At 42.7% G+C, this 27,870-nt stretch overlaps 1 protein-coding gene across 2 annotated transcripts in view; it reads left to right on the top strand.

Moving 5' to 3' along the window:
• LOC117452478 (disintegrin and metalloproteinase domain-containing protein 28-like) overlaps positions 1 to 27,839 on the top strand; it is a 43,093-nt gene extending 15,254 nt beyond the window's left edge. For both annotated transcript variants that reach the window (XM_034091146.2, XM_034091147.2), the window contains exons 7-21: positions 1,354 to 1,416; positions 1,654 to 1,725; positions 4,148 to 4,317; positions 8,068 to 8,149; positions 9,812 to 9,945; positions 11,669 to 11,846; positions 16,501 to 16,590; positions 17,540 to 17,735; positions 20,757 to 20,862; positions 21,164 to 21,320; positions 22,266 to 22,346; positions 23,486 to 23,576; positions 24,854 to 24,959; positions 25,040 to 25,094; positions 26,084 to 27,839. In XM_034091146.2, the coding sequence (XP_033947037.1) occupies positions 1,354 to 1,416; positions 1,654 to 1,725; positions 4,148 to 4,317; positions 8,068 to 8,149; positions 9,812 to 9,945; positions 11,669 to 11,846; positions 16,501 to 16,590; positions 17,540 to 17,735; positions 20,757 to 20,862; positions 21,164 to 21,320; positions 22,266 to 22,346; positions 23,486 to 23,576; positions 24,854 to 24,959; positions 25,040 to 25,094; positions 26,084 to 26,116 (1,614 nt within the window). In that variant the 3' untranslated portion in view covers positions 26,117 to 27,839. The remainder of the gene's footprint in view (positions 1 to 1,353; positions 1,417 to 1,653; positions 1,726 to 4,147; positions 4,318 to 8,067; positions 8,150 to 9,811; positions 9,946 to 11,668; positions 11,847 to 16,500; positions 16,591 to 17,539; positions 17,736 to 20,756; positions 20,863 to 21,163; positions 21,321 to 22,265; positions 22,347 to 23,485; positions 23,577 to 24,853; positions 24,960 to 25,039; positions 25,095 to 26,083) is intronic.
• Positions 27,840 to 27,870: the final 31 nt, after the last annotated feature.

Below are 27,870 nucleotides of genomic sequence, written 5' to 3' on the forward strand. Positions count from 1 at the left end.
CTGAACATCAGCAGGAGAGGACTCTTTAAAGTAGAGACACTACATACTGATATACACCTGAACATCAGCAGGAGAGAACTCTTTAAATTAGAGACACTACATACTGATATACACCTGAACATCAGCAGGTGAGGACTCTTTAAAGTAGAGACACTACATACTGATATACACCTGAACATCGGCAGGTGAGGACTCTTTAAAGTAGAGACACTACACACTGATATACACCTGAACATCAGCAGGAGAGGACTCTTTAAAGTAGAGACACTGCATACCGATATACACCTGAACATCAGCAGGAGAGGACTCTTTAAAGTAGAGACACTACATACTGATATACACCTGAACATCAGCAGGAGAGCACTCTTTAAAGTAGAGACACTACATACTGATATACACCTGAACATCAGCAGGAGAGGACTCTTTAAAGTAGAGACACTACATACTGATATACACCTGAACATCAGCAGGAGAAGACTCTTTAAAGTAGAGACACTACATACTGATATACACCAGAACATCAGCAGGAGAGGACTCTTTAAAGTAGAGACACTACATACTGATATACACCTGCACATCAGTGGGAGAGGACTCTTTAAAGGAGAGACACTACATACTGATATACACCTGAACATCAGCAGGAGAGGACTCTTTAAAGAAGAGACACTACATACTGATATACACCTGAACATCAGCAGGAGAGGACTCTTTAAAGAAGAGACACTACATACTGATATACACCTGAACATCAGCAGGAGAGGACTCTTTAAAGTAGAGACACTACATACTGATATACACCTGCACATCAGTGGGAGAGGACTCTTTAAAGTAGAGACACTACATACTGATATACACCTGAACATCAGCAGGAGAGGACTCTTTAAAGAAGAGACACTACATACTGATATACACCTGAACATCAGCAGGAGAGGACTCTTTAAAGAAGAGACACTACATACTGATATACACCTGAACATCAGCAGGAGAGGACTCTTTAAAGTAGAGACACTACATACTGATATACACCTGAACATCAGCAGGAGAGGACTCTTTAAAGTAGAGACACTGCATACTGATATACACCTGAACATCAGCAGGAGAGGACTCTTTAAAGGAGAGACACTACATACTGATATACACCTGAACATCAGCAGGTGATGACTCTTTAAAGTAGAGACACTACATACTGATATACACCTGAACATCAGCAGGAGAGGACTCTTTAAAGTAGAGACACTACCTACTGATACCATAGGCCCCTTTAAGATATTTTGACAAATGTGCTCCACATTTAATAAATTGGATATTACCATTTCAATATTTTTGTATCGTCTTTTTTCTTTTGTCTTTCAGGGTTTATCTATCCTCCATCAGCAGAAATACCTCGAGCTTGTCATCGTTATTGATAATCGCGCAGTAAGTAATACACATGGAATTTTACCGTGAAAAAACAGGAAGTACTAGCAACACTTTTTTGTGAATGACTAAACTTGTATTTGTAATGATGGCAGAGCAGACACATCATGCTAACACTTTGGGACTTTTTTGATCTGTTTAGCGTCACGTATGTGGTTATTTTGGTCAATGGGACTTTTATATTTCTGAAGAACAGGAAGTGATTATTCTTTCCAACATGACGACATTATGTTTCAGTTCCTGAAGAGAAACCGGGATCTGCAGAAGATTAGGGAGAGGACTTTTGAAATCGTCAACTTTGTTAACTTGGTGAGTCAACGCTTTCTGCTATTGCTGGGAAAATGTATGAAATGACACATAAACAGATTTATTTTTATTCCAGGGGACAAAACCGTTACAACAAATTACTTAAAATGAAAATATGTGTAAATAGAAAATAATACAAATGGGGCGAAGCCTGCGAGCTAGTTCAGGCAGTCAACTCGAGCACCCATCATACACGTGACGCGCCTCGTCCCTCTTACAACCAACCAAACACATTCTCCTACATGCCGCTCTATTTAAGCTGCCAGGGCTGCGTTCCAATAGTCCATAGCTTAGGAACCTTCCTAACCGAGTGAAATGACCCGGAAGTCCCTCAGTGGCAGCCATGTTAAGTGCCGTTCCAATTCTCTAGGTGAAAGGAAAGGAGGTTTCAAACTTCCTTTATCACCTCCTTTAGCTTAGGAACCACTGGACCTCCCTAACCGAAAGGAGAGGAGAAAATGCTGCCCCACAATGCATTGCAGCCGCAGCATTTGCCGTCACACAACAGTCGGCCGTTCACGGACACAAATGATTATGACGGAGAAATTATATCATGAAAGTTAGGATGCTTATTAAGCATTTTAAAACGTATGTGGTAAGTTGCCAAAGTGCTTTGTTTTGAACGTTCATCAGTATTATAATCAAAGAGAGAAATATGAACGTTAGTTTTCACTGAAATTATCAAATAAAGTCAACATTTCAGTCTTTACTGAGCTGTGTGGGGTTTGTTCAACTTTTAAAAGATGTTTGAATGGTGATATACACAGTGATAGATGTTAAGGACTAACGTTTATAATAAATACATCTGTATTGATTTATCTTTTCATCAATCATACGTATTGGATCGTTGGTATTAATGTGGCCGGAGGGAGAGGGAGACGAGCAGAAGTTTCACTTTCCTTTTTTATTTCAGTTCCAACTTTGGTCATGAAGAATCTGTTTCTCTGTTGTCCACGTTCATAAAGCAAAGCAGCAGCATCAGAGCACGGTGCAGAGTCTCTAGATGAGTTCACAGTAGTCCCTCGTTCTTATTGAACATCCATGTTGTCGTCCGCTGTATAGAAAACTGTAGTTTCCATAGTTCCCCCACAGCAGCAGACGCACATTCAGAACGTCCGCTGGCGCATCATAAACACGTCGGATAGTGAAAGTGCAGTCGATTCTCTAAAGTACAGCAGTCTCTTCTCCTAAGTCCTTTTGAATTCTCCTATCCACTATCCCTTAACCCCGTGACCTTTCACTCAGAGGTCAAGGAATAGGAGATAGGGTTAGAACTTAGGAGCTGATCTTTGGACTATCGGAAGCAACCCTGGTCTTCCTGCCTCTGCCTGCAGCTGCCACTGCTGCGTGCACTTGCTATTGCTGCATTCATGTTGCTGCTGCTATGTTTCACGTCGCTGCTGCTCGCCTGCCCCACCACCACCCCAGCTTCCACCTGTAGGCTCGGAGGGTAGTTATCTAATCATCACTCAATGTTCTTTGTAAATCTGTGGAATGATGAGGCCCGAGCCGAGACGCCAAACTCAAACTATATGCTGCTTCTAATAAACATATTAAGAAACACGTCTGACTGACTTATGTATATGAACATAAGAAGTTAAAGGTGGCATAGGTAATTTTGGAGAAACCAGCTTGAGTGCGCAAATCTGCCACTTCCTCACAGAGCCCCTCCTCCAACACACACGAACGCGCACATGACCAATGAGGGCACGATTTCAGTTTGTGCACAGATGGAAGGCTGACAGGCAGGTAGGCCATCCAGCTACTTTAGGCTCAGATGATTGGTCGAGCTTTTTACAGCGCCACGGCTTCCACAGAGGACATTTTTTATGGATTTTTTGTCAAAGCATTTAATATATTCATTGCTATCGGGATGTTAAGAGCATTCCATGGAATATAACAACAAGTTTATCTCGAGCCGGTTTCTCAAACTTACCTACCCCACCTTTAAGTAAAAATCCGCACAAAGAAAATGCAATACAATTAAAATGCTTATATGAGCAAATTTAGTTCTAGTAAATATGCAAATGTTACACATAGTTAATAAGATTATGCTTAATTGTAATACAAAAAAGTATTGTCTTAAAGTCAGTGATGAACAGGGGACGTTTCATGGTGATATCTGTTACATTACATCACATTTAGCTGACGCTGTTATCCAAAGCGACTTACAATAAGTGCGTTCGACCAACAAGATACAAACTTGAAGAAAACAGAATCATAAAGTACATCAGGTTTCATAGAGCCAAACATTTCAAGTGCTACTCAACTGGCTTTAGGTAAGCCAGTCCTTTATTAGTATATAAGTGCTTTGTTAATAGTTCTATCGCTCGAAGTGGAGTCGAAGGAGATGAGTTTTCAGTCTGCGCCGGAAGATGTGTAAGTTAAATGTTTTTCCCTATTCACCTGTCGTGCTTGTTTTCAGGCGTACAAGCCCCTGAAGACCTTCGTTGCTCTGGTGGGTCTGGAGATCTGGTCCATCAAAGACCTGATCTCTGTGACCCCCCCGGCCGGAGCCAACCTGAACGCCTTCATGGTCTGGAGGGACTCTGACCTGGCCAAAAGGAAAAAGCACGACAACGCACATCTCATCAGGTCAGACCAGGTCGCAGAAAGTCAAAGTCAATTGTACTGTCAATCTTTCAGTTTGTGTGTACAGAGAGATCGTAATACCGTTTCCCACAATCCCAAATACAAATATATATAAAGATCTAATATGTTTATACGGTTTATACACAATCAAAGACATGTATACAAACACTCGATAATAACCATAATAACCAGAGACCTCTTTGACTTGAGAGTTTTTATCAAAAAATGCATACTTTACTCCAAGCCCAAGGACAAAAAAGTACATATACATTACCAAGTAATAGTATTAGTATTAGAATTAATCCAGTATTTATAAAAATATAAAATAAAGATACATACTTAAATAAATAGAACAATAATAAGTAAATGCTTTATGAACAAATACCATTAATATAAGACATATCCATGTGTACGACTACATTATCAGCTATTGCCTGCACATACAGACATTTCCAATAGCTGAACATGTATGTTTGCATGCTAGCATGTTGGTAAGATGGTGAGCACGGCCCGGTAAACATTAGCATTTTAGCATTGTAGCATATAGCTCAGATCAAGCACAGCATTATGACTGTAGACATTTTATTCAATGAGTAACAGAAACTAATGCAGCCAAGAAGTGAGACATTTAAATTAGCTGAACATTGTGCTTAGCGCTATACGGTATAGCAAATGTCAGTGTTGTTATTGTTAGCATTTAGCACAGATCAAGCACAGAGACATTAGCATGGCTTTAGACTTGTTATTCTATGAGTAACAACAGCTAAAGCAATCAACAAGTACAACAACAGATATATTTGTGCCTCTTAATAAGATGGTACAACTATATTATTTCCAAATAGTGCTGAAAAGAACATTTTAGCATGCTAGCATGTTGGTAATATTGGGAACAAAGCCTGCTAAACATTTGCATGTTAGCATTGCTATTGTTAGCATTTAGCGTAGCTCAAGCACAGAGTCACTAGCATGGCCTAAGACATTACATAGTCAATCAATCAATCAATCAATCAATCAATCAATCAATCAATCAATCAATCAATCAATCAATGTTTATTTATAGCCCAATATCACTAATGTTACATTTGTCTCAGTGGACTTCACAGTTTGTACAGAATATCAGTATGACAATACGACACCCTCTGTCCTTAGACCCTCTGTCCTCAGACCCTCTGTCCTTAGGCCCTCTGTCCTTAGGCCCTCTGTCCTTAGACCCTCTGTCCTTAGAACCTCTGTCCTTAGACCCTCACATCGTACAAGGAAACACTTCCGGAGAAAACCCACAGTTTAAAGGGAACATGGGAGAAACCTCAGGGAGAGCAGCAGAGGAGGGATCCCTCTCCCAGGACGGACAGACGTGCAATAGATGCCGTGTGGAAATCGAAGAGATAATACATTTGCAACATAGGTAGACCAAATGTTAGGAAATGCATGTGTCTGTAATAAGAAGATGAATCCACAAGAATGTCAACAATCCTGTGGGAGCCATCAGGGAAGTAGTATGATGAGTCAGGCAGGACCGCAGAGACAGGTTCAGACACGACTCGAAGTCCAGGACTCAGATCCAGAGCTCAGGATAGAGGATCCAGAACACACGACCACAGCAACAGGATTAGCCTCCCTCAGGATCCCGGCGTAGATATGGACACAAAAAAGAGCTTTGGGGGAAGCTGGGTTAATCGGAACATGAGAGTACACAGACAAACAGCCAGAAAGACGGAGTGAGGTGCCCCCCCCAACAGTCCATGCCTATAGCAGCTAAACTAACGTGTCTACATACATGTACTCCCTTAGGATAGGTTGAGGGAAAAGGGTAGCGAGTAAGAAGTAGGAAACAGAAGTGGAGAGGCACACAGGGAGAGAGGTCCCCACTGGAACCTGCATTGGTTAGAGGTAAGGAGTAGGTCTGTGGCTACCTTCCACACTCCCGGGCCGGGCTAGGCCTTCTCTGCAACCTGTTACCCTCTAGAACCTCGAGAGGTCAGAGAGGGGAAAGGGTAGCAAGTAAGAAGTAGGAAACAGAGGTGGAGAGGCACACGCAGGGAGAAGGACATAGTCATTTTCGCAGTGCTCAAAGAAGCTACAAGCAAACAGAAAAGAACAACCAAAAGACCTATGAGTAATAGAAACTAAAGCCAGTAAGAAGTACAACAACTTGGTTTGTGTCTTTTATAAGTCAGAACAAAATTAAATAACCATTCATTAAAATGTCATAATATACCAAGCAGCTTACACAATACCTCCTGCTTTAGGGCCACTTGCTGTTGGTAACTTGGCAAAGAGTTGGCTTTGGGTGCGGCTTCATTGAGGCAATAAATGAAGCCTTACCTACCTCAGGTTTCTCAACTGCCTTCCAGACATGTTTTATTTCACAAGTCTAATCACATTGGTGCAAAAAGGTTGTTGCAGTGAAATGCAGTGGACGGACACACACACACACACACACACACACACACACACACACACACACACACACACACACACACACACACACACACACACACACACACACACACACACACACACACACACACACACACACACACACTCTTTCCTATAATAACATCTCTGAAACAATAGCCCTTAACACTGGATTCATGAGAAGGAGGCCAGTGAGATAACCTTGCTAAGCTGAACAAACATGTCCATGCAGGTTACTAATAGCTGCCAAAGTTGATTAAAAAAAACTCTGTTAAAGAAGAGAAGAATCTTCTCTCTCCAAAGATCAAAACATTTTGCAGCAGAGGCTTTAAAATATTACTTAAATGCTCAGTTATAATGTCTCATTAAACCACTATAATGCCAGTTTAAATCCTGAACTCTGTCAAGTGGCAGTAATTACATGTTTACTGTCCATATTTAATGCAATATGCATTATTTTATTCTACTGTACAGTATCTAAGTATACATTCCTTTTTATCTTTTTCAAATTAACATGTATTTAGTTTACTTACTCCTGCTTGGTCCTCCATTTAACTTGCACCATTGTGTCAATTGCAGTATATTATTTCATTATTTCTGAAGTATCGTAAGACTTTGGGACTTTCCAAAACTTCCTGTTTAACAGCGAAAGGCACTTTTCGCCTCCACCCCAAAGCAAGTGCGTTCAATGGATACTGACATTTTAAATAACTTTAGATCCCCATGGTTTCAAGATGGCACTGTTTGTTGAAATATGACACCAGTAAAGTGCAAAACATAACCCAAAACTGCACATGTAAATAAAAATGGCCAACTTCCTGTTCGGGTTACGATATGGCGCAAAGAGGCTTTTTTGTGCGTCGCACCATGGTGCATATAGCTATCAAATGTCAGACTTGTAGGTCATACCTGAGCAAGGGGCTGAATTTAAGAAGCTTTATAGGAAGCGTTATAGAGCCCTTTTACCCACACCTCGAGAAAGATACCCTTAAACTATCAAATGTTTCAAAATTCCTGACAAGTTTACTGAAAAATATGGCATTTTGGAGCATGTTTAGGCCCCACAAATTGCAAAGAATTGCTTCAACGGAAAAAATATTGTAGTAACTGTAGGTGTTACAATTAAGTCCAATAATTCCCCAAATGAGAGGCACAGAACGGCTGGTGTCGGCCATGTTTCCTGAACATTTTTTTTTTCCATTTCTATGAATATCTGATATTTAATATATAAATACTTAATGGATGCATGTGCATGATTCTCTAAACAGCGTACTAATGATTTTTGTCCTAATTCATTTATAAGTGTTTCTTATTTTGAAATGTCTTGTGTTGCAGTGGCATTGACTTTGAAGGATCCACGGTGGGACTGGCTTACATCGGGACTCTTTGCTCAGGTCACTCTGTTGGAGTCGTTCAGGTAAGACGTACATGACTTCACGTCACCACCGCTAGGATAAAGCCAGCTAATGTTGGGCTATAAAGGAACTAAAGCACGGTCACATGACTTCACGTCACCACCGCTAAGCTAAAGGTGGCTAATGTTGGGCTATAAAGGAACTAAAGCACGGTCACATGACTTCACGTCACCACCGCTAAGCTAAAGGTGGCTAATGTTGGGCTATAAAGGAACTAAAGCACGGTCACATGACTTCACGTCACCACCGCTAAGCTAAAGGTGGCTAATGTTGGGCTATAAAGGAACTAAAGCACGGTCACATGACTTCACGTCACCACCGCTAAGCTAAAGGCGGCTAATGTTGGGCTATAAAGGAACTACAGCACGGTCACATGACTTCACGTCACCACCGCTAAGCTAAAGGCGGCTAATGTTGGGCTATAAAAGAACTACAGCACGGTCACATGACTTCACGTCACCACCGCTAAGCTAAAGGAGGCTAATGTTGGGCTATAAAGGAACTACAGCACGGTCACATGACTTCACGTCACCACCGCTAAGCTAAAGGTGGCTAATGTTGGGCTATAAAGGAACTACAACACGTGACTTCACATCACCACCGCTAAGCTAAAGGTGGCTAATGTCCAACGTTAGGTAATCTCTAGACACTTTCAAGTGAAATATCTTGACACCCAATATGATAGTTTGCCATGTAATTTTGTTTATACATTCATGGTCCCCTCAGGATACATTTTATTTTTTTAATCCACTACATCGTGACCAAACACCTTCAGAAAGAGACATATCCATTAGCCGAATATGTTCTTGTGTTTAGCGCTTTATAGCAAATTTGAGGATGCTAGCATCATAGTAAGATTGTGAACACTGATACACATTAGCATGTTAGCGCTGTTATTGTTAGCATTTAGCTTAGCTCAAGCACTAGCATGGCTGTAGAATTTCTATTGTATGAGTAACAGAAACTGAAGCAGACTTTAACATCAAAACTAAATCAGACGCTTCTAATCCATTCTTTGAAATGTCATTAATAAGCCAACCAATGTATCTATCACCATCAAACCAAAACTCCAGCCCTCTATCGTTGCAAAGAGGAAGTCTGATGTCTGACATTTCTTCAACTGTGGTGCAGCCGACTTCTAGACTCTGTACTGGGAACGCTGCTGTGGTCAGAAACTAGGAAGGAAAGGAATATTGAGGAAACAGATAGTTCTATCACGAGTCAGCCTGCGTGCATTCATGCTTTAATCCAATGCTTAATTGAACCCGTTTCCTGGTTGGAATTTAATCAACCACTGTAACTATGCTGTTAATAATTATAATATACACATTTGTATATTGTAGTGCCGAGAGATAGGGAGTCGGAGGCGGTGCAATGGAGGTACAAAAGTTGACTTTATTTGTTACATGTTGTCCGGTTGCAGTCCGGGAAGAAAGAGAGAGAAGCCAGGAGGGCCCAAAACTCTATCCCCCCCCCCAAGGATACATATAGTGTTTCGATTGTTAACAAGATATTAATATATTACAGAAAATACACAAAGCACATCTTTGGTGAGATGGGAATAGCAGCACTGAATGGTAATAATGGCTATACCTGATTAGTTTGGGTTGAAGTCAAAATATAAAATGCTGAGTAATTAAATATATAATTGCGTCTGCTCTCAGGATCACACGGAAAGGGCCATCGCAGTTGGGGCGACACTGGCTCATGAGATGGGTCACAACCTGGGGATGAACCATGATGACTCCAGTGCCTGCCCCTGCACTGGAGACAGCTGCATCATGGCTCCAGCACTCAGGTAACACAAATCTCTCTTAAAGTGGTGCGGGAATGAGTCCTAAAACCCTGAAATGAGTCAGCATTTTAGCACTTGCCGTCTGTTGACTGACAGACGTATTCCATAATGTGTTTTTAGATGTTATCCTGAAATAAGGTCTGTGGTTAACACAAGCTGAAGACATTTTAACGTTTTGTTCTACGACATCAAATATATCAGTAAATACCCCACTGGTGGATTTAAAAACGGAGGCTGCTAACAAGAGTCTAAATGAGACGATTAAATGTCATCACGCCCAACATTAGCCACCTTTAGCTTAGCGGTGGTGACGTGAAGTCATGTGACTGTGCTGTAGTTCCTTTATAGCCCAACATTAGCCGCCTTTAGCTTAGCGGTGGTGACGTGAAGTCATGTGACCGTGCTGTAGTTCCTTTATAGCCCAACATTAGCCTCCTTTAGCTTAGCGGTGGTGACGTGAAGTCATGTGACCGTGCTGTAGTTCCTTTATAGCCCAACATTAGCCACCTTTAGCTTAGCGGTGGTGACGTGAAGTCATGTGACCGTGCTGTAGTTCCTTTATAGCCCAACATTAGCCGCCTTTAGCTTAGCGGTGGTGACGTGAAGTCATGTGACCGTGCTGTAGTTCCTTTATAGCCTAACATTAGCCACCTTTAGCATAACAGTGGTGACGTGAAGTCATGTGACCGTGCTGTAGTTCCTTTATAGCCCAACATTAGCCACCTTTAGCTTAGCAGTGGTGGCGTGAAGTCATGTGACCGTGCTGCAGTTCCTTTATAACCCAACATTAGCCACCTTTAGCTTAGCGGTGGTGACGTGAAGTCATGTGACCGTGCTGTAGTTCTTTTATAGCCCAACATTAGCCGCCTTTAGCTTAGCGGTGGTGACGTGAAGTCATGTGACCGTGCTCTAATTCCTTTATAGCCCAACATTAGCCTCCTTTAGCTTAGCGGTGGTGACGTGAAGTCATGTGACCGTGTTGTAGTTCCTTTCTAGCCCAACATTAGCCGCCTTTAGCTTAGCGGTGGTGACGTGAAGTCATGTGACCGTGCTGTAGTTCCTTTATAGCCCAACATTAGCCACCTTTAGCTTAGCGGTGGTGACGTGAAGTCATGTGACCGTGCTCTAATTCCTTTATAGCCCAACATTAGCCACCTTTAGCATAGCAGTGGTCACGTGAAGTCATGTGACCGTGCTGTAGTTCCTTTATAGCCCAACATTAGCCGCCTTTAGCTTAGCGGTGGTGACGTGAAGTCATGTGACCGTGCTCTAATTCCTTTATAGCCCAACATTAGCCACCTTTAGCATAGCAGTGGTGACGTGAAGTCATGTGACCGTGCTGTAGTTTCTTTATAGCCCAACATTAGCCACCTTTGGCTTAGCAGTGGTGGCGTGAAGTCATGTGACCGTGCTGTAGTTCCTTTATAGCCGAACATTAGCCACCTTTAGCTTAGCGGTGGTGACGTGAAGTCATGTGACCGTGCTGTAGTTCCTTTATAGCCCAACATTAGCCACCTTTAGCTTAGCGGTGATGACGTGAAGTCATGTGACCGTGCTGTAGTTCCTTTATAGCCGAACATTAGCCACCTTTAGCTTAGCGGTGATGACGTGAAGTCATGTGACCGTGCTGTAGTTCCTTTATAGCCCAACATTAGCCGCCTTTAGCTATGGTTAAAGGGATTTTTGTTTTATGTTTTTCTTTAACATGTGTTCCTTGTTCCCCCAGCTACAATGTGCCTCGCACTTTCAGCGGCTGCAGCACCAACTTCTATGAGAAATATCTGACGGGCCGAAGCCCCGGCTGCCTGCTGGACAAACCGGACTACAAATCCCTGGTAACCCCGGGCGTCTGTGGGAACGGCTTCATGGAGGCGGGGGAGCAATGTGACTGCGGCACTGTGGAGGTACGGGAATATAAATCTGTTATGGCCTTAATATGGCCTTGCTGCTTTCGTTTGGTTTTAATTTACTACATCAACAATGATCCAGTTCATAAGATTCAAAGGTTTTATTGTCAGATGCTCATAAGCTACAGTTCTTCTGACCCGAGCTCCTACAACAATGCAACATGTAAAATACAAAATAGTTCAAAAAGTCTATATACATGTAAATAGAATATGATAAGTACAAAAACAGAATATGAAATTAAATCATGTACATTAAGAAAATATTAAATACTGACAAAAACAAAGTTAGATGAAGCGTAAGTTATCCGCTCACATAGATCCGAACAAATAGAAATGTTAAAAAACAACAACAAACTTTGACTTTAGGAGATCTTGCAGTAACAAAACTCCAGTTCAATTATTTGTAATACCTTGCAAAATGAGGTTAGTCCATTTAACTCTTCTATTTAAGAGCGATGGCGTTGCACTAAATCTTGGGTCTATTAAGTAGGATGTGGTGCAACCATCGCTGTTAAATAGGAGAGATAAATGGACATATTTGAGTTCTGTCAGTGCAGGTTCCCTTTTAGTCAATACTGTTTGTTATTGCTTTGTTTGTGTAACCTTTACTCTGAAGTGTTTTTGTGATCTATTTCGGAGCAAAACATGATTCAGCATGCACACGGCAAAAATGTGATCCGGAGAAATGAGACTCGGAGAATAGGAGGTAGGATTTCATTTGAATTAAAACAAGTAGTGAGGGTTTAAGACAGTGGTGTAAAGTAACTAAGTACATTTACTCAAGTACTGTACTTAAGTACTATGTTGGGGTACGTGTACTGTACTTTAGTATTTCCATGTTATGCTACTGTGTTCTTCTACTCCACTACAGTTCAGAGGTACATGGTGTACTTTTCCTCCACTACATGTATTGAATACCATTAGTTACTTCACAGATGTGGATGAATGATGTGAAATCTAACCAAGTGTTGAATCAGACTTTAGTTCCACCTGGAGTGAATCCACCAGCTACCCTGCAGTCTACAAAGTACTTCAGACTAGCTGCACCTTCACCAGCCTACCCTGCAGTCTACAAAGTACTTTCAGACTAGCTGCACCTCCACCAGCTACCCTGCAGTCTACAAAGTACTTCAGACTAGCTGCACCTTCACCAGCTACCCTGCAGTCTACAAAGTACTTCAGACTAGCTGCACCTCCACCAGCTACCCTGCAGTCTACAAAGTACTTCAGACTAGCTGCACCTCCACCAGCTACCCTGCAGTATACAAAGTACTTCAGACTAGCTGCACCTCCACCAGCTACCCTGCAGTCTACAAAGTACTTCAGACTAGCTGCACCTTCACCAGCTTTGAGAACACTTTCATGATCAATCATTATAAAACATATCATAGATATTATTCTGGAATGGACCAATCTGCACAACGACTACTTTCACTGTCTTTCACTATATTTAGAATGAGAATACTTTTCTACTTTCACTTGAGGAACATTTTGAATGCTTTTACTGTAACAGAGTATTCCTACACTCTGGTACTTCTACTTTTACTCAAGTACAAGATCTGAGTACTTCTACTTTTACTCAAGAACAAGATCTGAGTACTTCTACTTTTACTCAAGAACAAGATCTGAGTACTTCTACTTTTACTCAAGTAAAATATCTGAGTACTTGTACTTTTACTCAAGAACAAGGTCTGAGTACTTCTACTTTTACTCAAGTACAATATCTGAGTACTTCTACTTTTACTCAAGTACAAGATCTGAGTACTTCTACTTTTACTCAAGTACAAGATCTGAGTACTTCTACTTTTACTCAAGTACAAGATCTGAGTACTTCTACTTTTACTAAAGTACTAGATCTGAGTACTTGATGCTCTGATCCGAGACGTGTTGATACCTGAATGTTTTTCAAACCACCACAACATTTCTCCTCCGTCTGAACTCGTTGTTGTTGTTGTTGTGATTCTGACGGATAATTGGCCGACGTGCAGAAACATCTTTGAACTCTCCTAAAGATGTTTGGGTTGTATGAAGTGATGGCGTCTGCGTTCATTTTGCCCTGAAGCTTAACAGTTATTAATTTATATTTTTTTTTTGGGCGATTATCGTGAAAAGAACAGACACAAACTGAATCACAATATTTTTTTATCCTGGGGGAACATTTGTAAGAGTTGATCCAATTTAGCGTTGAATAAACTTTACTTCAATCAGGAGAGACGGGGTCTAGACCCTGGTGGTGGTGAATGGATAGTTGGGTTCGGTCTGAAGGGGAGGGGCTTAGCTTGACCCTGGTGGTGGTGAATGGATAGTTGGGGTCGGTCTGAAGGGGAGGGGCTTAGCTTGACCCTGGTGGTGGTGGTGAATGGATAGTTGGGTTCGGTCTGAAGGAGAGGGGCTTAGCTTGACCCTGGTGGTGGTCGAATGGATAGTTGGGTTCGGTCTGAAGGGGAGGGGCTTAGCTTGACCCTGGTGGTGGTGAATGGATAGTTGGGTTCGGTCTGAAGGAGAGGGGCTTAGCTTGACCCTGGTGGTGGTGAATGGATAGTTGGGTTCGGTCTGAAGGGGAGGGGCTTAGCTTGACCCTGGTGGTGGTGAATGGATAGTTGGGTTCGGTCTGAAGGGGAGGGGCTTAGCTTGACCCTGGTGGTGGTGATTGGATAGTTGGGTTCGGTCTGAAGGGGAGTGGCTTAGCTTGACCCTGGTGGTGGTGGTGAATGGATAGTTGGGTTCGTTCTGAATGGGAGGGGCTTAGCTTGACCCTGGTGGTGGTGATCGGATAGTTGGGTTCGGTCTGAAGGGGAGGGGCTTAGCTTGACCCTGGTGGTGGTGAATGGATAGTTGGGTTCGGTCTGAAGGGGAGGGGCTTAGCTTGACCCTGGTGGTGGTGAATGGATAGTTGGGTTCGGTATGAAGGGGAGTGGCTTAGCTTGACCCTGGTGGTGGTGAATGGATAGTTGGGTTCGGACTGAAGGGGAGGGGCTTAGCTTGACCCTGGTGGTGGTGAATGGATAGTTGGGTTCGGACTGAAGGGGAGGGGCTTAGCTTGACCCTGGTGGTGGTGAATGGATAGTTGGGTTCGGACTGAAGGGGAGGGGCTTAGCTTGACCCTGGTGGTGGTGAATGGATAGTTGGGTTCGTTCTGAAGGGGAGTGGCTTAGCTTGACCCTGGTGGTGGTGAATGGATAGTTGGGTTCGGACTGAAGGGGAGGGGCTTAGCTTGACCCTGGTGGTGGTGAATGGATAGTTGGGTTCGGTCTGAAGGGGAGTGGCTTAGCTTGACCCTGGTGGTGAATGGATAGTTGGGTTCGGTCTGAAGGGGAGGGGCTTAGCTTGACCCTGGATTCAGAGGGAGAACCGATTCGATGAACTCGCGCTGAGTTTCATGTAAATACGTTTTTTCAAGTATTTATACAAATATAAGAAGAAGAAGTAAAAACAATAAAAGATTAAATAAAATATAAGAAATGTATAAACCTGGCAAGTTTAAGCATGAATGTGCAAAACAGAGAATAATTATAATAATTCAAAATGTATATAAAATGTTCAATCAAGACATTACATTTTTTGAATAAACATAGGAATGTGAAGTAAAATCTGCAATGCAAGGTAAAATAAAAATGGAATAATGGAGAAAAATGTAAGATGTGTAATTAAAATGCATAAATTAAAAATATGTATATTAAAATAAGAAGTGAAAAAATGCACATTGTACTACAATATATGACATGTTTATTACAATATTTGTGTGTGTGTATTAATATATAAATGCTGAATCGCACAGGTTACAGTGAAGTGTTTCAATGTACACAAGTGTATATACAAACTGTCTCCTGATGCATTTTACACTTTAACCTGATCATTTCACCACAAGTTATGTTCTCTACATTCCTGAGTCTCTGTTCAGACCTGCTGCTTTTCAACACACACACACAGACACACACACACAGACACACACACACACACACACACACACACACACACACACACACACACACACGCACGCACACACACACACACACACACACACACACACACACACGGCCCAGACATGTGCACAGGACCTACAATTTTGAGCAAAACATTTATGGGACTTTAATTAATTGGAATTTTCTTTATTTTGTAAAGACCACATTTTACATCAACAACAGCGTCTTTGAACAACTGCAGACAGAAGAAGAAATAGTGATACAAAAATACAAATTGAGGATGTGCGTGTACCAACAAATAATAAGCTGTTTACATTACACTTAAATTAGGACTGGGGTTACGCAATGTAACCCAGCTTCTATGAGTATAGGCGCAGTAGGAGTGGATTGGAGGGCCTACTTCCTATTTATACGGAAGTGAGCCCGGAGGTGGCGCCCACGTCGTAGGTGGGCGTGGAATACATCTGTCAGTGCTGCACACGTGCGGTGGGGATTACCCAATAGCGATAGCCTTAGAGGGCGAAGCCTGATACGATATCGAACCTAACACAGAGAAGTTTAACACAACAAAGAGAAGGATTACGCATCACATAACCTTCTCTATTTCACTTCCTTATTTCCTAATGTCTTTATTAGTTGTTTGTTGCATTGTTGTTGGATCTTGGGAACTCAGATTATCATCAACAAAATGCTGCAGCTGTTGACAAACAACACGTTTCTGTTTACAGGAGTGCATGAACCCGTGCTGCAACGCCACCACCTGCAGGCTGAAGGAGGGAGTGCAGTGTGCAGAGGGGGGGTGCTGCGAGGACTGCCAGGTGAGCAACATTAAAGGGGCCCTATTTCTCTTTCCCGTCGTGTAGGTATCAGTCAATCAGGGTGTCCAAACTCTTTTCACCGAGGGCCACATACAGGAACATATATGAAGGTCTGGGCCCGAGGTTTATCGCCTCATATGCGTGTGTTGGCAGCTCGTCCGTTAACACAGAAACTTCAGATGGATTATGATAAGGAGAAATAGGAAGGTTTCTTTCAAGCTTGTTATGGAAATAAATCATTGGGCTTTTTTCTTATCAACTAATATGTTAGAAAATGTTTCCAACTTTAATTGACTGAATTGATTTGAAAAGTGTTCTTATTGACACATGAATACTACTGTGTAATATATTTGTACATTTATATTTAAGAAGTACAATATAAGACAAGCACAACGTTGTCATGTTGCCGTTGCTCAGCATTCATTAGCTAACAATGACATTATTGTTCTATTGATATAAAGGGAGGTCAGGTACTCTTTAAAACAGCTGCTAGTTATGGGTACTTTTTACTGAAGTACACTTTAAAGCCTCTTTACTTTTACTTGAGTAAAGAAGTTTAGTCAGTACTTCTACTTTTACCAGAGTACTTTTAAACACGAGTATCTGTACTTCTACTTGAGTAGAGGATGTGTGTACTTTGCCCTCTCTGATATTCTCACCTGAGCATTGACCTCTCCTGTGACTCCACCTCTCCTGTGACTCCGCCTCCTCTCACCTGAGCTTTGACCTCTCCTTTGACTCCGCCTCCTCTCACCTGAGCTTTGATCTCTCCTGTGACTCCGCCTCCTCTCACCTGAGCTTTGACCTCTCCTTTGACTCCGCCTCCTTTCACCTGAGCTTTGACCTCTCCTGTGACTCCGCCTCCTCTCACCTGAGCTTTGACCTCTCCTGTGACTCCGCCTCCTCTGACCTGAGCTTTGACCTCTCCTGTGACTCCGCCTCCTCTCAGGTGTCTCCTGGCTCCCGGGAATGTCGCTCTCAGAAGGATGAGTGCGATCTTGCGGAGCACTGCGACGGGAAGAGCAACATCTGTCCTGAAGACGTGTTTGCGGTGAACGGGCTCCCGTGTGACGGAGATCAGGGTTTCTGCTTCAACGGTCAGTGTCCCCAGAGGATGGACCAGTGCGCCAAACTGTACGGAGCAAGTGAGTCCTTCCTCCTCCTACAGCGTGCAAGAAGTCAACTTTATTCTCAATCTCTCAGTTTGTGTGTTCAGACAGAGAGATCGAAATACTGTTTCTGACAACCCCGAAACAAAAATACAAATCTATATACAAATATGTATAACATGTATATCCTATATATACACAATAGAGAGCCCCTCCCTTTCCGGTGGAACACATGGGACCTTATTTCGGGAAAAAATATGTATTGAAGTCAATGGCGAGAGAAAACGTATCTTTCGATCCCGTTTAAATTGTGCCACGAATTACACGTATGATGTTTGACAATCGTAAAAAATTATTTCCAGGTAAAAAAAGTCAGTTTGTCGTAAAACTGTTAAGACTATGAAAAATACGCAACTAGAAAGACTCACGGAACCGACTGACTCCCCTTGTGTGTACGTACAGCTCTCAACGTGCCCAGACTTGGAGTGATATTCACCTCTTTTAATACCTTCCGCCTCATTCTGAAAGAAGAAGTGAAATGTTCCAACGTGGCGGCCGTCTGGGTTAGTGGTGCGAGACGGGAGATGTAGTTCATTGAGCGTTTCACACAAAGTGTTACTTCACAGTTTTACGACAACGTTTTATTTTCTTGACTTGCAAAATGATCTTTTAAATAGACAAACATCATGTGTGTAATTCGTGGCACAATTCAAACGGGATCGAAAGATAATCTTTCTCTCTCCATCGACTTCAATACTTTTTCAGAAATAAGGTCCCGTGGAGGAAAGGGGAGGGGCTTCGGCTCTCCATCAAAGACACGTTTATTCTGCAGGAAAAACAACAGAACTACTGTCTGGTATATATTCGGAATCAGAATCAGATTTGTTGACAGGTACGTTTACACATACATGGAGTTAGCTTTGGTGTCTCGTGGTGCGAACATAAACAAGCTAAAAAAATAAGTTAAAAAGTCGGTACAAAATATATAACGATGATTCCTCTTCCCACAGCGTGAAAGACTCCTGCAGGAAGGAGTCTAAAAACATCTAAACTATCGTGTCGTCGCTTCCTTCCTTTGCTTTCTATCCAAGCCATACGTTAAACAGACATTTCTAACGCATTTCCTTCCATAAGATTTGTTTAATTTAAGATTTGTGACACTGTGTTTTGCGTTGACTCAAAATAAAATAATACACTTATTTCACATTCAACAAAGAAAACAGGCCTTTGCTACAAAAGTCCAAACAAATCAAACAGCGTAGGTTCTCTCTCTCTCTCTCTCTCTCTCTCTCTCTCTCTCTTCTCTCTCTCTCTCCTCTCTCTCTCTCTCTCTCTCTCTCTCTCTCTCTCTCTCTCTTTACGCTTCTGTAACTTTAGAGGCAACTTAACGGTTAAAAAATGTGCCTTGAAGGCGTCTTTTGACAGGTTTCCCATCTCTGTCTCTTCCCGCGTCTTGGCCAAAAGTCGCACTGGAACACACCGCAAAAACTTCAGCTGACGGCCAAGTAGCACGTACGCACTGCGCATGCGTGAGTGGCAATAACTCTCCTTGCCAGCAGGCGGCGGTAGTGGGTATTCGTCATTCAATAGCATGTGCGTTCCATTTTCACTCGTCCATCGAAAACCTGTTTCGTGCGGTACTGGCGGTATCAGCCCTTGGACGGTTGCTTGTGGAAGCAGATGGATGAAAATGAAAAATAATAGCCGTCTGTGTGTGCCTTCTTAATCATTTGTTTGCGCACCTCGCTTCTCATGCACTGATTCGCTAAGCTGAACAGCCAATCAGAGTGATTTATATTTGCCGACAGCTCCCCGATTCAACATGTCGAATCGGGGGCGGCCGAAAAGACACAACGGTGCGGGACGCACCAATCTGAGTTGGGCGACAGGACGCTCATCGACAGCCAGACATCTACCGGCTTGGTCTGTCAGGGCCTTTACTTGACTACAGACATCACGATTAGGTGGCCCTATTTATAAACAAAAACACTGGCTCACGTTTAAGCGTCCTTAATCGTCCTCAAGAGGCCAGGCCAGTTGTTGGTGGCCTTTCCATATAGCGTAGCCCCGGCTAGCGGGTACTTTTCCCCTCTTTTTACGGCCCCATAAAATCGTGGTTCTATCAGGCAAGGGCTGAACTAGTGACGTCAACACTCTCGACTGCTGATTGGTCAGAGAGAATCGTCACAAGATCGCGCGAGATCATCCCTAGCGTCGCATATATATCTAGAAGCAAGCATGCAGCATTTTTGTAAACGGAGGAGCTACACAAATGGCAACGTCAAAGAAAAGCACACCGTGGTCGACCGAGGAGGTGACGACGTTCCTACATCTCTTTGGGGGTGATACAATCCAGCGGGAGCTCGACGGGAGCCCCGCCTACACTGCGTTGCTATAGTAACTACCCCAGGTCCTCAACTGTAATGGAAATGCGCCATGGCCTCGGACGGCCAGCGAGGAGCGAGGACGCTTAGGGACGCTTAAACGGGGCGACCCCGCTGCAGTGGAAACGTGCCAGAACACACTGAACTCTGATCCCGTCGATGCCCCTTTGAATCTGTCGCACTTTGTCTTTAGTCGAGTTTTAAACTTTATACGTACTTGACTACAGACATCACGATTAGGTGGCCCTATTTATAGACAAAAATACTGGCTCTAACATATGGTGTGTATTTTGCGAAAGAGAACAAGAAAAAGGGGGAAAAATATAAAAGATCTGCCAAAAATGAAATATAAAATTCTCACTTCTGTAATACTCCCCCAATAACCCCGTCTCCTTTAGAGGATCCTTGTATGAACTACCACATTACATCTTTGACCCATTGAGAACAAAGGATGGAGGGGTATATTGCTATAGGGGGTTCTTTTATCTCATTGCAACACAAATAGGACGGATGTTTCCACACTACCTTCTCTACAAGAAATATGAACGCTTACCACTTTCTTTGATGGAAGCTAACTTTGGCCTTTCAGCTCGCAGGCACCTCACGTTCTGCAAAGCTGTGCAAAATAAGTATAGGCGATGAGATAAATCACGAACTCCTCTCTTGTCTGCAGGTGCTATCGAGGCCGGAGCGTTCTGCTACAGGTACAACACCAGAGGACTATTCTGGTCCTTCTGCAAGAGGACCGCCAACGACCGGTTCATCCCCTGCCAGGGAGAGTGAGTCTCACAGAAACATTAAAGGTCTTCATCAGGTCTCAGATATACACAGGGCCTGTCTCTGATTGGCTGACACACCAAACAGATCATTGCAGCATTACCCATAATCCCCTCTGTTTCAGCCCTGTTTCCAAAGTGCTGATTGTCTGTCTGTTACTTTAGTCCTGATGCTCTTCTAGGCGATCAGACATCCTGTCATGTTCAGAGCTACAGTTGGGATACCGTTGTCATTATGTGACTCTCATGCTGGAGGAGGACGTTCAGGACCGTCTAACCGTTTCTGTCCCCTCTTTGTCTTCAGAGATATCTTCTGTGGGAAGCTGTTCTGTGAGGGCGGCAGCAGCAACCCCAACTACGGCCGGATGGTCAACGTCGGGAACTGCAAGGCGGCGTTCTTCGGAGATTTCACCAAAGACTACGGCCAGGTGGACACGGGGACCAGATGTGGGGAAGGAAAGGTACCATGTCCCAAAGACACATCGTTAGACACGTCCCTGTTCATGTCTGTTGGATCAGCTGATAGAGGTGCTATGGTTCGTTCTCGTTCTGCAGCATGTGGATGATTCTCTCTGAACCAGCTAAACACACGGGTCTGGGTTCTTCAGAGTTGATTGGGGCATCTCAACTCGTGTCTCTGAGTCCTGACTCTCCGTGGCTGCAGAAGTGTCCCCCACATGAGTGTGTTGCTGCTAAAGGCTGAACACAGTGAACACAGCGCCAGTAAAGCGTGTCACAATGAATCACTTCAAAAAGAACTGATCAAGTTAAAAGGTGATCGACCCGCAGAGATTAAAGTCTCTGGCTTTTACTATTGTTAAACCGAATGTGATTAAAGGTCGTTACATAATCACTGGACAGCTTTCAGACAACGTTAGCTGGAGTTTCTGTCTCCAACTTGACTTAAAGGTCCCCTATTCCTCAAAGTCCACTTCTTCATGTCTCTTCTACATCAACATGTGTCCCCTCTTCTCCATGTCTCTTCTACATCAACATGTGTCCCTCTTCTTCATGTCTCTTCTACATCAACATGTGTCCCCTCTTCTTTATGTCTCTTCTACATCAACATGTGTCTCCTCTTCTTCATGTCTCTTCTACATCAACATGTGTCCCCTCTTCTTCATGTCTCTTCTACATCAACATGTGTCCCCTCTTCTCCATGTCTCTTCTACATCAACATGTGTCCCCTCTTCTTTATGTCTCTTCTACATCAACATGTGTCTCCTCTTCTTCATGTCTCTTCTACATCAACATGTGTCCCCTCTTCTGCATGTCTCTTCTACATCAACATGTGTCCCCTCTTCTTCATGTCTCTTCTACATCAACATGTGTCCCCTCAGCTCTTCATGCTCATGTTTTAATATTAAAATCTACAATCAAAGTCATATATGTCCATTTCTCTCCAGGTGTGCAGTCAGAACGAGTGTGTGGAGCTTCAGACGGCGTACAGAAACACAAACTGTTCAGCCAAATGCCAAGGACACGCTGTGAGTAACCACCAACACTGATCAGAGTTGTTGTTGTTGTTGTTTATGTTCACATACTGTGTACAGGAAGTAGAGGCATTCACCGTGACTTCACACAGTATTTGGTCGTCACCGTCTTGGCTTATTGGAACTAGAAGAGCCAAGTACAACATTTTACTGAAAAACACATGTTCAGGCGACCGAACAGTAGAAACACAAGCGGTGAAGAAGTTCTATATTTTCAAGACAAGACAAACACGTCAAACGTAAGCCCCGCCCCTAAATGATACTCTGCTTTATCGTCTATTTGACTCTAAATAAGACCGTAATATACTAAATTAACATCATGCTGAATTAAAGAAAACTTGAGACTAGAGATTGAGAGCAAAAACTCATCAGGAAAATGTTTATAAATGAAGTGAAATGTAAAGAGGCTTCCTCATAGGTCTTCTATTCAAACAGAGCCGTCGCCCCCTGCTGGCTGGTTCAGGGAGAGCAGGGTCAAGGCTTCGCTCTTCAGACCCGGAAGTTGCTGCTTTTAATAGAACAGAAAATAATGCTTAACAGCTTTAAAGTGCTGAAAACCACTAAGAAATACATCAAGATAATAAAGAATAAATAGAAGAAGATACCAAACAAGAGACATCCAATCATTCGGTGTGATGACAGTGAAATAAGAATACAAACAAGTTGTGATAAAAAGCAAAACAACAACAAGGAGAAAGACACACACTACACATTTCATCTAGCTTTGTCTCAACAATTGATCTGTATTTACTTTAGAGTGTAAGCAGGAAGAGACCGTGCTGCATTACATTACATGTGATTTACACATCACTAAATCAGGCTGAAGGCAAATGCAAAAACCTTTACAATTTATTTTTGGAAATGGAACAAATGTTAGAGTCACGCGGCTGAAAGTGGCCGCTTCAACGATACTAAATGATTTGACTGTTATGGGTAAATTAAACACGGCTCCTCCTTCAGAGTGCCATTCATAATAGTTATATTCAGAGGTGCCTTTCAAAGCACCGAAGGACACTTCCCATCCATCACATGTCCTGAGGAAAGGTTTGAGAGAGCACGAGGGGAGCGTAGCAGGGACCTTGAAGCACTTTGAACAACTCATGATACCAGCCGGGTGCATCGTGTGTCCTCAGGTGTGTAACCACAGGAGCGAGTGTCAGTGTGAGGCCGGCTGGATGCCCCCCGGCTGCTCCTCCGAAGAGGCCTCCGAGGGTCTCCCCACAGGTGAGGCTACTGCGGGACTACATCAACACGTGTCCCCTCTTCTCCGTGTCTCTTCTACATCAACATGTGTCCCCTCTTCTCCATGTCTCTTCTACATCAACATGTGTCCCCTTTTCTTCATGTCTCTTCTACATCAACATGTGTCCCCTCTTCTTCATGTCTCTTCTACATCAACATGTGTCCCCTCTTCTTCATGTCTCTTCTACATCAGCATGTGTCCCCTCTTCTTCATGTCTCCTCTACATCAACATGTGTCCCCTCTTCTCCATGTCTCCTCTACATCAACATGTGTCCCCTCTTCTTCATGTCTCTTCTACATCAACATGTGTCCCCTCTTCTTCATGTCTCTTCTACATCAACATGTGTCCCCTCTTCTCCATGTCTCTTCTACATCAACATGTGTCCCCTCTTCTCCATGTCTCTTCTCTACATCAACATGTGTCCCCTCGTCTCCATGTCTCTTCTACATCAACATGTGTCCCCTCTTCTCCATGTCTCTTCTACATCAACATGTGTCCCCTCTTCTGCATGTCTCTTCTACATCAACACGTGTCCCCTCTTCTCCACGTCTCTTCTACATCAACACGTGTCCCCTCTTCTTCACGTCTCTTCTACATCAACATGTGTCCCCTCTTCTTCACGAACATGTGTCCCCTCTTCTTCATGTCTCTTCTACATCAACATGTCTCCCCTCTTCTCCATGTCTCTTCTACATCAACATGTGTCCCCTCTTCTTCATGTCTCTTCTACATCAACATGTGTCCCCTCTTCTCCATGTCTCTTCTACATCAACATGTGTCCCCTCTTCTTCATGTCTCTTCTACATCAACATGTGTCCCCTCTTCTTCATGTCTCTTCTACATCAACATGTCTCCCCTCTTCTTCATCAACATGTGTCCCCTCTTCTTCATGTCTCTTCTACATCAACATGTGTCCCCTCTGTGGAAAGAGACTCTGAAAGTTTCAGGAACAAAGATTTTCTCTCTTTTTGATCCATTTCTATAAAAACCTGTCTGAAAATGAGCTGATCAGATTTTGGCCACTTTGTGATGTCATAACGATGTGTTGTCTTGGTAACCATTAGCCAATCAGCAACAAGGTAACCCCCCCCCCCCCCCCCACCTGAATCTCCTCTAGAGCACCATTGAGTTCTTTGTAACCAGATGTCTCTCAGAGGGGCGTGGGGAGGGGCTGCTTGTCTTCATCTGAAGTCACAGACAGCACTTTGGAAACAGGGATCTTCTCTTTCTAATTCCATCTGCTTTCCCTTCCTGCAGGAGCCACGGTGCCCATCGCTCTGACGGTGTTCTTAGTGGTGTTAGGTGTGATTGCTGGAGTGATCGGATTCATCTGTAAGAAACGACAAAGTCCCATGTTGCCAACGTGAGTAAATGAACCGTATTTCAGAATGTAGTGAGGCCTTTATGCTGAAAGTCACCTTCACCATCTCTTGCTTCTCACAGTGCACACACGCAGAGGAAGCTGCCAGTGATGCTCAGTCAACAGACTACAGTGCAGGTAATGCTGGAGACCCCCACCATGAAGATGGTTTTATGTTGGATGTTTTGCAGCAGCTTAAAACAACAACTCGATACATAAATAACGATATTTACATTTTAGGTTGTAAAGCCCAAACCCAAAGGAGCGTGTGTTTTCTTGGCTGTTTTTTGGCACCACCTGGTGGTGGTTGGTTGACACTGCTTCTTGCTAGTGGTTTATTCGATGCCTGTTGCTAGGAGAACGAACTTGTTTGTTTCCGAGTGTGCTCCACGTGTAGCTTGGGTTGTTTTCAGGAACGGACGTCTGCTCTCCATGGGCTGTGCTTCGTATTTCCCGCTGGTTCACGCATCGTCTGTGCGTGTTATTGTCCGACAGGCTGTGGCTTCATGGGAATATGTTGGATGTAAAATGTTTATGTTTGTAGGAATGCAGTGAGTATTCCTTGCGGCTAAGCTACTAGCGGCTAGGCTTCTCAGTTTGTGCGCCGTAGCTCATTGTGTGAAGTATTCTGTTTATTTAGCTCATCAGTCGGGCAGTCAATGATAAACTGTTATGTCTGTATTGTCTTTACAGTTTCACCAAGTAAAGAGGCTTCAGTAAAACAGACAACTGCGCTGGAGTTTTCTTTCAAACGGTTTAACTGGATGGATAGCTAGCTCAGTGCTAGTGAGACGCTCATATGTCTAAAGGGCTATAGTATAGAACGCGGAAAATAAAGTCATTGTATAGTATTTTAAAAAGTTCATAGTTAAGTAGGACAATACAAGTCATAATATGGTACGTCTGAAATAAAGTCATCAATAGTACGCGGTAAAAAAATAATGGTTTAGTATGCCGGAAATAAAGTCATACATGTAGTATAATGAACATTGTACAAAAAAAAAAGTTTGGTCTGTCAAACCTTTTTCGAAATAAGTCATATGTTGAAAATGTCTATCAAAGTATAACAAGTCACATGATGGAATGTTGAAAGCTTTAGTGAATTAATGAATGTGTTTTTCCTGCAGGCTCTGAGGCCGGTCCCTCCTCCTAAAGTCTGAAGTGCCAGGTCCTGCCGAGACTCGCCTTCAACGCAAAGAGAAACTGAGGTTTTTTGTATTAAACTTGTCGTGTCTCGGCCTTTTCCTCTGCAGCGTGACGGAGATTCTGGACTTGAACTCGTCTCCTGAACGCCGTGCGCTGATGATTTGAGATTACAGGGAAGAACTGCACTTTGTTGTTAAACCACAGGGTGCAAACAGCCCTGAGCGTGAGCCATACCGTTGTATATCTGTTGTTTTCACGATAAGACTGAATGTTATTGTCAAACAGTTTCCAGCAATATTTTTTACAGTGTATTTTTAAACTGCTTTTTAATAATGTTCATGCTTTTCTGGTGCGATGTGTAAAAAGACTAACAACCCAAATGAAATACTGCATTCACACTGCCACTGAAACATGCTACACATCAGCCTGCTTTGTTGAGTCTCAATTGTTCAAAATTCTGAATAACGAGGGAAAGAAATTAGAGAAATTTCTTTTTTATATAAAATACAGAATCTCCGTCGGATTATATGGATTTAAAGAACGGTATTAAGACAACTCAACAAGATACGGTTGTTTTCCAATTAAATAATGTCCTTTTCAGCATAGCTACACATTGGTCTCAATTGTATATAAGTCTACGGAATATATATATATATATTTATATTTGTTATGTTTCTTAAAAAGGGAGCATTGATGTTTTGCATTACTAATAACATTTCTGTAAATAGTGAACAAAGGGCAAATATTACACAGACCATGAGCATTATGTATATACGTATTGATATATCTTATAAGATCAGCGCCACAGTATTGCCCTCATGCTATACCTGAATACTTATACTCGTCTTCTGGCATTAGTAACTCCTGACGTTTGAATTTGGTTTCAAATACAAAAATCGTAGGATTTGACACCAAGATGATTTATTTTAAGAGTGAAGGTGATTCCCTCATCGTGGGATTTTGACTTTTTCTAAAGAGTAACGTCAACGTTTGCTAATGGCAGTCCTTGTTTCCACTTTTGAAAGATTTCCCTGGTGTGTACAAATATCTCCAGCACTATACTCCATCAGATTGACGTTGAATCAGAAAACCAAAACATCAGCCGTTAGCGGCTAGCGGTAAGCACACAGAAACTGGAGGAAAGATTTACATTTTCAAACCACAGACTGTCTATGAGATCGTGAATACAGTCGCTGCTTTATTCCTGTCTGTATAACGTTGTTGTGAGTGTGGACGGAGCAGCTACAACGTTAGCTTAGCATGATTGATCAGATCTCCATTCAGAAAACACGCATTTCAAAAGTGTTTCGTCTGCCGTCTTGTGTACAAACTTATCAAAGCATTAATTCATGGTTTTTAGAAACTGGTATCATTATGTTGTTAGTTCTGCAACGTGTATTACAATTAAATCACGGTAAAATATTCATTTTGTTGTAGTTGGTACCATATTATCTACATGGAGATAAGCCCCAGAACGCACCATTACTGTATCACTAAAGCCAATATCTGTAAAAAACAAAATGCTGTTTCTTATCCTCGTTAAAAAGACTGTAACGCAGGCGATGATGATGATGATGATGATGATGATGATGATGATGATGATGATGATGATGATGATGATGATGATGATGATGATGATGATGATGGTAGAAATCCTGTGACTGAATATGTTGTCTATGATGTTTTGAAACGCTTAATGTAAATTAATAATGGCAATAAACTGTATTGTGTACAAAAGTGTTGTGTGTGTATACGACAGAGTAAATGC

The sequence above is a fragment of the Pseudochaenichthys georgianus genome, chromosome 9, assembly GCF_902827115.2.
Source record: "Pseudochaenichthys georgianus chromosome 9, fPseGeo1.2, whole genome shotgun sequence".
Classification (NCBI taxonomy): Eukaryota; Metazoa; Chordata; class Actinopteri; order Perciformes; family Channichthyidae; genus Pseudochaenichthys; species Pseudochaenichthys georgianus.